At 37.7% G+C, this 10,412-nt stretch overlaps 1 protein-coding gene across 6 annotated transcripts in view; it reads right to left on the bottom strand.

Moving 5' to 3' along the window:
* Pdlim5 (PDZ and LIM domain 5) overlaps positions 1 to 10,412 on the bottom strand; it is a 160,782-nt gene that overhangs the window by 45,979 nt on the left and 104,391 nt on the right. For 3 of the 6 annotated variants that reach the window (XM_021197100.1, XM_021197099.2, XM_029537576.1), the window contains one exon: positions 1,499 to 1,618. The exons of the other annotated variants lie outside the window; for them this stretch is intronic. In XM_021197100.1, the coding sequence (XP_021052759.1) occupies positions 1,499 to 1,618 (120 nt within the window). The remainder of the gene's footprint in view (positions 1 to 1,498; positions 1,619 to 10,412) is intronic. 6 annotated transcript variants of the gene reach the window in all.

Below are 10,412 nucleotides of genomic sequence, written 5' to 3' on the forward strand. Positions count from 1 at the left end.
TAGACATATACCTAGTTCATAGCATTTTAATGAGATGTTTTAGAAGCAGAACTGCCTACGTGTTCAAAAGCAACAGCATTTATTAACATGAACAAGAAATAACTAAAATAATATAAGTTGAGCTATTCTGGATGGTAAGAATTTTTGCAAAAATAAAACAGTACTCAAGAATATAAATAATCAAATCATCTTCTCTGCAAAATCCCACAGTTATATTTTTACTTAGCTGTGTAAGATTTTTAAATGAGATAAAATTTCATATTCAAAAGTGTCCTGCTGGGTGTGGTAGTGCACACCGTTAATCCCAGCACTTGGGAGGCAGAGGCAGGCGGATTTCTGAGTTCGAGGCCAGCCTGGTCTACAAAGTGAGTTCCAGTACAGCCAGGACTATACAGAGAAACCCTGTCTCAAAAAACAAAACAAAACAAAAAAGTGTCCTTATGACTTAAAATAATTATTTTTTTCCTTTTTTTACAAATAATAAAATATCTGGGAATTTACATTCCAGCATTAGGAATGCAGTACTCTCAAAAATGGGGATCAAGATTTAATTGAATTTTTTTTCTAATTAAATAGGATAGTCTAAAAACATGGTGTGGGATTTTTCTTCTTATCTTCCTCTATAGATGTAAGTTACTAATAACATCGCTATAGTACTGTAACTACTTTTTGGTTTAAAAAGTTGTGACAATGTCCACCTCCAACACATGATGAGGCAAAGTCCACAAAGGTTATTAAGAACTTGACTCCACCAATGTGATTATATAAATCACAGGAAAGAAAACTGAAGAAACTACAGGAAGTCAGTTTCAACATATGATATAGAAATAAAGGTGATCTGCATATCTGTAACCACAACGATATGGCAAAGTTTTAACACCTGCTATGAAGAGTTTGTAAAAGAGGAATGGAGAGGGTCAATGAATACGCTTTTAATGCAGTTAGGACATGTGAGTGAGTGCTAGGGTGAAGAGCAGGTCAAGAGATTCAATGTATGGGTCTCTCGGTCACTCCTGTCATTGAGTCAACCATTACTATTGAGGGAAAGTGAACTGAATAAGAAATAGAAACAAAGTTTAAAATAATCAGCTAAATATGTAACAGTAAGCCATTCTGTAGCCCAGGAAAGAACTATCAATGTCGAGCAGGTACTTCTCCTCTATCATCTAAGAACATATCTGTCTGCAGCATGAGCTCTCTCTCTGCTTCTCTTCTTTCAGAGGTAAATGACTGAACTGAGGAGACTTAAGGCAAACTCTGGACGTTAATTTAACATATCTCAAAGTGAATAAACAAAAGACACAGACTTCTTCATTCTGTATTAGAAGTTAAAAACTAAACCAAAGCATACATAGAATATAAAAGCATACTAAAGCAGTGTTCTGAGGCTAAGTGTCTGTTAATGACATTAACTCCTTCATCCACAACTGTGCTCCCATTTTCAGTGAGTTTAGTAGTTAGATTCATCACCAGCACTGAAATGGAAAAAGAACTCTACCTAGAGTAAGTGGCTGCTTCTTTAGAAACTGTGGCTACTTGACTATGAACATTTAACAGCTGGGGAGCTGCAGGTGGGTGTGGTCCGCTCTTAAGTTGGTCTTCCAGAGAACCGTAAAACCTAAGTTTTCAGAAGTAAAAAACAAGGCAGAGGAAAGATTAATGTACAGTTGAGACTATGTTTACCATGCATACTGACATTTAAGTGTCAGTAATTCACATCTAGGAATACTCTAATTGGTTCTTATTTCTAGCTCTGTAGCTACAAACCAAACCCTCAACACCAAATATAGGCTCTTCTCCCAAATCACTCAACACGGCTAAACCCATGTGATAACAGATTATGCTGAAAGGGAAAGGTGTCTGGAAAGTCCCATTCACTGATTACACGGCTTTGAATTACTTTTAAAAAAAATTTAAACTCCAAGAACTTAATAAGGTGTCAACATTTCACATATGATACATGGAATACAATACATGGGATTTGGACCACCTCTGCCCTTACTGTGTGCACTGATTTGGGCCAGGTACTACATTTTTGTAGATCTGAAAACATAGGGATGGTATACATCTTGATGTACATAAAGGAAGTAGTGTATCTAGTTATACAGCCAACAGTTGCAAGCAGCTGTGGTGATTTTTTATGTAATTAAATTTTTATAATAATACTTGCATACAATCTATTGTATTGATATTCTCAATTCCTACACATACCTTTTTAACACTTTACAATTTATATAAATACTTATTATAAAGATGTTCTTTGATCAAAGTCCCCCAAGTATCTACTTGTATAGCTCTTTCCAAATCTCTCTCCTGTTTTCATGTTCTGTTGTCATTGACTTTTCACTGTTTTTAAAATATATCTATGCCAATTTTTCTTTAGCCTGCAACATTAAATTCAGAAGAAATATTAGCAGGTAAAGAAAAGAAGGAAACAACAAAATGTTGGTTTCAAAGCAAGCAAGCACCAAATATAACATTGGGAAGATTTACAAGAAAAATACAAAATTGCCCATTCTCTTAACAATCCATATGTGGAAAAATAGAATTGGTCAGCCATATTTCACTGATTCTTATATGGAAAATGTAAATTTAAGGTAAATAAACAGAAAAGGAGCACTTGCATTGCTCCTTATTTAAAATTGATCATCTCTTTATAAAAATTGCAACAACTTGAGAAACTGCCATATAGGATTAAAGTACCAGGAGAGGTACAGACAAAGCTAAACAAAATCATACAGCACAAGTTAGTAAACTAGAGCCCAATGACCAAACCCAGCCACCAGCTTACTTTACAAAGACTACAAATTAAAAATAGTTTCCATATTTTTACAAAATAATATTTCCCATGATTTCCCTCATGCAAAGTACACAGCATATTTTGGTACATATATATAAAGTTTTATTTGGATACTATTAAGCTCATTCATTTAAGTATGTATGTCTATTAATAGTAAGTGGAGAGTTGAGTAATTATGGCACACTAAATTAGCCACAAAATTCAATGTGTTTGTGACCTGGACATTTAATAAGCCAAGAAGGAAAAAAGAAAAGAAAAAGAAAAAGAAAGAAAAGGGGTGTAAAGGTGATGAGCTGGGGAGCTTGTCCCAGAGAAAGAATAGCGCATAGCTTTTGTGCTGTTTGGTTTTGTGTGTCAACTTGACACAGCTGGAGTTATCACAGAAAAAGGAGCCTCCCTTGAGGAAATGCCTCCATGGGATCCATCTGTAAGGCATTTTCTCAAACAGTGATCAAGGGTGGGAGGGCCCATTGTGGGCAGTGCCATCTCTGGGCTGGAAGTCTCGGGTTCTATAAGAAGTAGCTGAGCAAGCCAGGGGAAGCAAGCCAGTAACCATGGCCTCTGTATCACCTCCTGCTTCCTGACCTGCTTGAGTTCCAGTCCTGACTTCTTTTAGTGATGAGCAGAAATGTGGAAGTGTAAGCTGAATAAACCCTTTCCTCCCCAACTTGCTTCTTGGTCATGATGTCTGTGCAGGAATAGAACCCCTGACTAAGGCAGCTCTCATACTGCCCTTTAAAGTACAAACCTTGTGACATGCTTAGATCTTCCAGCACTGGTGTACAGATAGCTGACTCTTCTAGCTGTTCTCCAGCATTCTCACTGAGCGCTTTCTCTCTCTAGCTTTCTATTTCTTCTGGAAACAGACCAAACTCTGCTACTTCTGTGTTTCATTACATCTCTGTATCATACCTCACTTGATTAATTTCTAAGCATTCCTCTCAACTCAGTTTAAAGGTACTTCCTCTGTGATATTGTTACTGTTACAAGTGTCCATAACACTTGTGTCTTCTTGCATGCAGTGTGTTATTATTATATTGTACTATTTGTGTGATTTTGTTTAAAGTCAGACTCTCACTAAAAAAAAAAAAATTTTCCTGAAATCAGAAACTATGATATAGACAGATACAAAATTAAATAATAATACTTATCATAAGTTAAATATTTACTGACTGAATTAGTGAAACTTCCTGTTTTCAAATACAGAGCTCATGATAATGTGTATACATTTGTCTTAGAGCATTTGTAGCTAAGCAAACATTATTGTCTAGGAAAGGACACATGATCAAAGAAATGACTAGCATTCAAAAACACATTCACAGAATGTGTTTTGTATCATAACAAGCCCTTGTATTTTAAGAGAACTATAAAGCATCTTACTTATTTACATGCTAATAGTAATTAGAGTTTATTTGTAAATGACTGGGTTGAAGAAGTCTTCTGATACTTCTAGAATCTATGCTGACTGGAAATATTTGAGGATTAAAATTTATATAACTTATATAATACTTTTAAAAGCTAGATTCCTCAAGTTCTGAACAATGCACTTGAGAAGTTTTCCATGTGACATACATGATTACCTATTTGTTATTTAGCCAGTTTGTAAAGAGAGAAGGTTTATGACAGACTTTAAGAGTCCTAATATGGAACAGACATCAATATGTATTCTCATCCTGACAGTCCCTAATATTCAATCCTCTTAGCGACAGTCAAACTTTCTGCCCTGACTGCTGCTTACCTGAGCTTTCAGTTTCCACAAGAAAGGTCTGAAGTCTCTGCTTCTCAGATAGATCTGCAGAACTGGGCTTGCAGCCTTTGGCTGCTTTGCTCAGGAAAAATGTGTGGACTGTGTTTTTCTTTGCAACCATGCCTAAGGGTTTCCATTTGCACCCTTATTAATTGTCTACTTGGCAAAATCGGCCATTATCATCTTTACCATTCTGCAGGATCAAATGAGAATGCTTTCTGGCTCAAATTTAAACTAGTTTATTAGAAATAAACTTTCCCTTTTTAAAAAAAGGGAAAAGAATATTTTCCTCTTCTTATTCTCATTTCTTTCCCATTCTTCCACTTAAAAAAAAATGTAGACATTGCTCCTTAGCAATCTCTGAGAAAAATATGACTGGAGAAAAATATAAAACTGATTCAAAGTAGTTTAGAATCAATTTATATGTGAGCATCAATTCCTTCCAGAGGCGAGTAAATCAAAACCGTTTCACTGTATGCTTCTGAAATCCAGTTATTTTTGCTTCATTATATCTTTCAACAATAACAAAAAAATCTCACAATAGCCACTGAAGACACTGCTTCTTTCGTCCCCCTTTTTAATGCCCCAAATTACTGCTGCTTGGCAGTTTCACCTGATTCACTGAGACAGGGGTGTGTGCTTGTTAGTCTGGATTACTAACTCGGCACAGCCACCTGTAACCTGGGAAGACAGAGCCTCAACTGAGGAAGCGGCCTGTGGCAATGCCTGTGATGAACTGTCTTCACTGAGATTCATGGAAGACGGCCCAGCCAGCTGTAGGCTGTATCATTCCTGGGCAGGTGCATCTGGGCAGAGTTCTCTATGGTTTCTGCTTCGACTTCTTCCTTGACATCCTGCCTAGAATTCCCTCAGTGATGCACGGTCCTGGAAAGCATAAGCCAAGTCAACCCTTTTCTCCCCAAGTTGCCTTTGGTCATGGTGTTTACTAGCACAGCAACAGAAAGCAATCTAGATCAAGGTTCATTTGGTAGCTTTGTGATATGCTTACAATTTCCTTTATAAGAGCTACAAATGTTTGCCTCCTTTCATGAAGCTTGATACCCTGGATTTTTACTCTGTCTAAACATGTTCCTTTTCCATAATAAAATTTCAAATTGCCTACTGTCTAACCAATGTATACAAGTATCTGAAATTATAAAATCTCCCAAAAGTTCATTCTCAGATTCCTTCTTATGAGTTGCTAGACTACCATGATTAAAAAAAAAAAAAAAAAAAAAAAAGAGTACATTAAAAAACAAAGTTACCCCAGGATTATCTACCTTTAGTGTGTTCTGTCCAAAGCAGTAAGGTCAGCCACCAAAAGAACAATTAACTGCATATGTGAGACCTGTGAAATGAGTGCCTAGCACTAAGGCAGACACGGGGGAGCTCAACAAACACCTTCCAATAGATACTGAAATGGAGATACGGAAGAGAATGCTGGGACAAGGTGAGACAGGCTTTAAGATGCTTGTAATGGCAGTGGTGGCACATGCCTTTAATTCCAGCACTTCGGAGGCAGAGGTAGGTGGATTTCTGAGTTTGAGGCCAGCCTGGTCTACATAGTGAGTTCCAAGACAGCCAGGGCTACACAGACAAACCCTGTCTCAAAAAACCAAAAAAAAAAAAAAAAAAAAAAAAAAAAAAAAAAAAAAAAATCAAGTTCTTTAAGAAAATAGAAATGAAAATAGAAATTAAGTTGTTAAAATATCCTTCCCATCCTTTACTTTTAATCATCTAACATATTAGCTTTATTTCTTTTAGGATAAAATAAAAAACAAACTTGGTATAAACATAAAAGCAGAATAGCAGTTTTCTGAAATATCAATGTAGTTGAAATATATGAAATTAACCAGACTAAAAAGAGGTCAAACGAAGTCTTCCTCAAGGTGAAACTTCCTATTATCAATGCCACTGTGCCAAGTTGTCATTTGTTTTATGTTAGAAAAAAGTAGCCTGCAGGAGTCTTGTTTGATACTGCATTTTCAAACAGACAATAACAACATTGTGTTTATTCTGTGAAAGGGGGTGTGGAAAAAATTAATTCGAGCAGCATCATAACATTTACCAATCTGACAAGTGTACCCAAGTTCTAGGGCACCTGGCATACATCATGTGTGGGATCTATAAATAAATCGAGTCTACATATTAAAATGCTGATTCTTCTAATAAAGAGCTTTGTAAAATGTAATAAGACACAAATAATTTGACAAAGTCATAAAGCAGTTTTTAAACTATACAGAGAACAACTTATATATACATAAAAATACTGAGTAACTATGAACTGCCAGAACGACTCAAGTGTAATAATTACTTATGTTCACTAGATGGCAACAGCTGCATTAGTCACCAACACACTGTTGATAAACCATGGAATAATGTACCAACAGAACTTTAAGGGAGATCACGTACAAACACTCTTTATGTACAAGACACAAATGACTTGCTCATGTACCCGTATTTGACCTATGACTCTTTTCCAGATTGTCATTGTCTTTTTACATAGGGATGCTTGAGGCAGTAGTAACTAGGGGATTCTAGCTAGCTATTTTCAGAATTATTTTATAAATTTAGACTGATGTGGGTGGTTCTGGCATTCTATCCTTTAGATTTTAAGTGTGAGTGTTAACTGATCTCATAACAAATATCGGATGGGGAACAATTCTCACTTCCTCTGCAGAGCTTATGAAACAGCAGATCAGGGTAACAAACATGCTTAACTAGCATGCACCCTTGTGTATGTGTAGGATATGCACATATGTGTCTGCAGGTGTGTGTGCACTTGTCATGAGCATGTGGAGGCCAGAAGTCAGCAATGGTGTCTTGTTCTATCACCTTCCACCTTAATCTTAGGATGAGCTCTCCCTGAGCCCACAGCTCATCCACTGGGCAAGCCTAGCAGACCACACCCACTGGGCAAGCCAAGCAGACCACACCCATTAGGGCAAGCCTAGCTGACCAGCAAGCCCTGGGACTCTTGTCCTCACCTCACTAGCACACAAGACAGGCTTGTTGCATGTGTTTGGGATTCAACTCAGGTTCTCATGCTTGCAAGGGCAAGGGCTCGCTCGATTGATAGAACCTTCTCCCCAGGCCCTGTTGAGTGTCTTAATAAATATGTTTCTGAAGTAGAACAATAAAGAAGAAATAGGCCAGATAATTTTTTCCGATTTTGATGGGCCCATGTTGATTCGCCCATGAAAAATTAAAATAAAAAACCATGCAAGAGAATCTATTAGGGATGGGGAGCAGGGCGGCAGTAGGGTATAGGGGACTTCCGGGATAGCATTTGAAATGTAAATGAAGAAAATATCTAATGAAAAAGAAAAAATTATTATATTAGGGAAATATCCTGCAGTTTGTTTCTAAATTGTGGATGAATATGTAAATATGACAGATCTCTATTCAGAAGTTACTTAGATGAGTTCTCCCAGTGGAAAATCCCACTCTGATAGTTATGAGGCAGGAATCACATGGGCATCACTTAGTTCCACTGGCAGCCCTGAAGAAATTCTTTACTCCACGACTGTTTTAGCTTCACGGGGTATAACTGGAGATTCCAGTCTAAAACTTTTCACGAACATTTTCATCTGCTAACCATTTTAATGTTTTGAAAACTGGAAAACCACTTCTGTGTTTTTACATGTGATATGTACATGTGTTGGCTACATTGTATGTATGATTTGTGTGTATGACATCGTGTAAATGTATGGATGTGTGTGCCTATACACATTCATGTGGAGGCCAGAGGAGGATGCTGTCTGTCTTCTCCCACATACCACTCTCCTCACTGCCATGAGAAGCATCTCGCACTGAATCAGAAGTTCACCATTTTGTTAGCCCAGCTATCCACAGAGCTCCCAAAATCCATCTTTCCTTGCCCCAGTGCTGTAATTACAGGCATGGACAATCATGCCTGAATTTCTCTTTACTTTGAGTGCTGGAGTCTTAAGCTCCGGTCCTCATGCTTACATAGCAAGTGCTCTCACCTGCTGAGTCACCTTCTCACCACCATGTTATAATTCTTCATCACAAAAAACCTAAAACTAAATACTATTAATACTCCTTTTAGTAGAAAAAAATGGTAGCATGAAGAACAACCCTCAATTTTAAATAAGTGGTGTCATGTTTGACAAAAGTATATATTTTATATATAAACTTTTTGTTTGTTTGTTTTTGTTTTTTCAAGACAGGGTTTCTCTGTAGTCCTGGCTGTCCTGGAACTCACTCTGTAGACCAGGCTGGCCTCGAACTCAGAAATCCACCTACCTCTGCCTCCCGAGAGCTGGGATTAAAGGCGTGCACCACCACGCCCGGCTACATATAAACATTTTAAGGAAGTAATTTTTAAAAAGTTTCTATGGCTTGCCATAATTTTCTATCCTGGTACATACTCATTCACCACCACCACCACCACCACCACCATCATCATCCTTTCTATTTATACTGTGTTACTAACACGATGGTTCTTAGCTTATTTATTTGTATTTGTAGTTCTAGAGACCATACCCAGGATTTTAACACATACAAAACAAGGACTCTAAGTACATCTTGGCCCTGCTGTTACCTTTTTAAGTCCATGACTTAAAGTAGATTCTCTAACATAAATGGCAAATGATTTATTTCTTTTCCCAATCAGAGCTCTAAGTGTCTCATGTATTTGTTTCAAAGCTTGTTTTCTCAACACATGAGACATCAGGATGCCTGCAGAAGCATCCCATACACACACACACACACACACACACACACACACACACACACACACACACACACAAAGCAAAGGCTGCTTTAATGATGCAAACAAACAAAACCCTTCCATACCTGTTTTATGAGCAGATAAATTTAGTAGAGAAGTGTCAGCTATAGGCAATGTTCCTTTCAAGAGACAGGTAGGTTCCATTTGTTACTCCTAATGTAAGCATTAATGCTGATATTTTAACAAAAACTTGATCCTCTACTACTGATTCTTTAATGGGAATGGTGTGCTACTATATACTTAATTTTCATAACTGTTTAGCAGAGAGGAAATAAATGGGCAATCACATTCAATGAGTGACTGCTAGCATCAAATGCAGGAGAGAACGCTAAGATCCCTCCATTCCAGGAGCTTATTCTAGTTGGGCCCACAGGACAGGGGTACAAATGCCTGTGACCCAAAGTGGGAAGAGCAGACACAGTAAGTGACAGTGCTAACCAATGGGTCCAGGGCAGTAACTGCCCTTCAGACATACTTCTTAAGTAATTACCTACAAGAGGGTGAGGAGAGACCATGGTGAAGCCTTGGACTGAAAGATGTACCCATCCTCACTCATATTGAAGTCCTCACCTTCAGTGAGATGGAATTTATACAGAGTTTCTTTAAATGTATAATTAAGAATATGTATGGGGTCCAAGTGCAATATAACTAGAGTCCTATAAAAAAGAAGGGAAAATTAAAAGGACAACTCTTCTTAACTGCTGTGGTTTATAATATGCTATACTGTGAGTTTGCTGAGAAGAAAAATGCTGCATGAAGAGAGTGAGAAGGTGGCTATCTGTAAGACAGACAGACAGAGAGAGAAAGACAGTCTTCACCAGAAACCAAGTCTGCTGGTACAGTGATCTAGATTCTAGGCTCTAGAACTATCAGAAAAATGAATCCATCTACTTAAGCCACCTAACATGTGCATTTTGTGCCACCCTACCTAATATAGCATGTACTGGCTAGTTTTGTGTCAACTTGACACAGGCTGGAGTTAACAAAGAGAAAGAAGCTTCAGTTGGAGAAATGCCTCCACAAGATCCAGTTGTAAGGCGTTTTCTCAATTAGTGATCAAGGGGGGAGATCCCCTTGTGGGTGGTGCCATCTCTGGGCTGGTAGTCTGG

This window comes from Mus pahari, chromosome 4 (assembly GCF_900095145.1).
Source record: "Mus pahari chromosome 4, PAHARI_EIJ_v1.1, whole genome shotgun sequence".
In the NCBI taxonomy this organism is placed as follows: domain Eukaryota; kingdom Metazoa; phylum Chordata; class Mammalia; order Rodentia; family Muridae; genus Mus; species Mus pahari.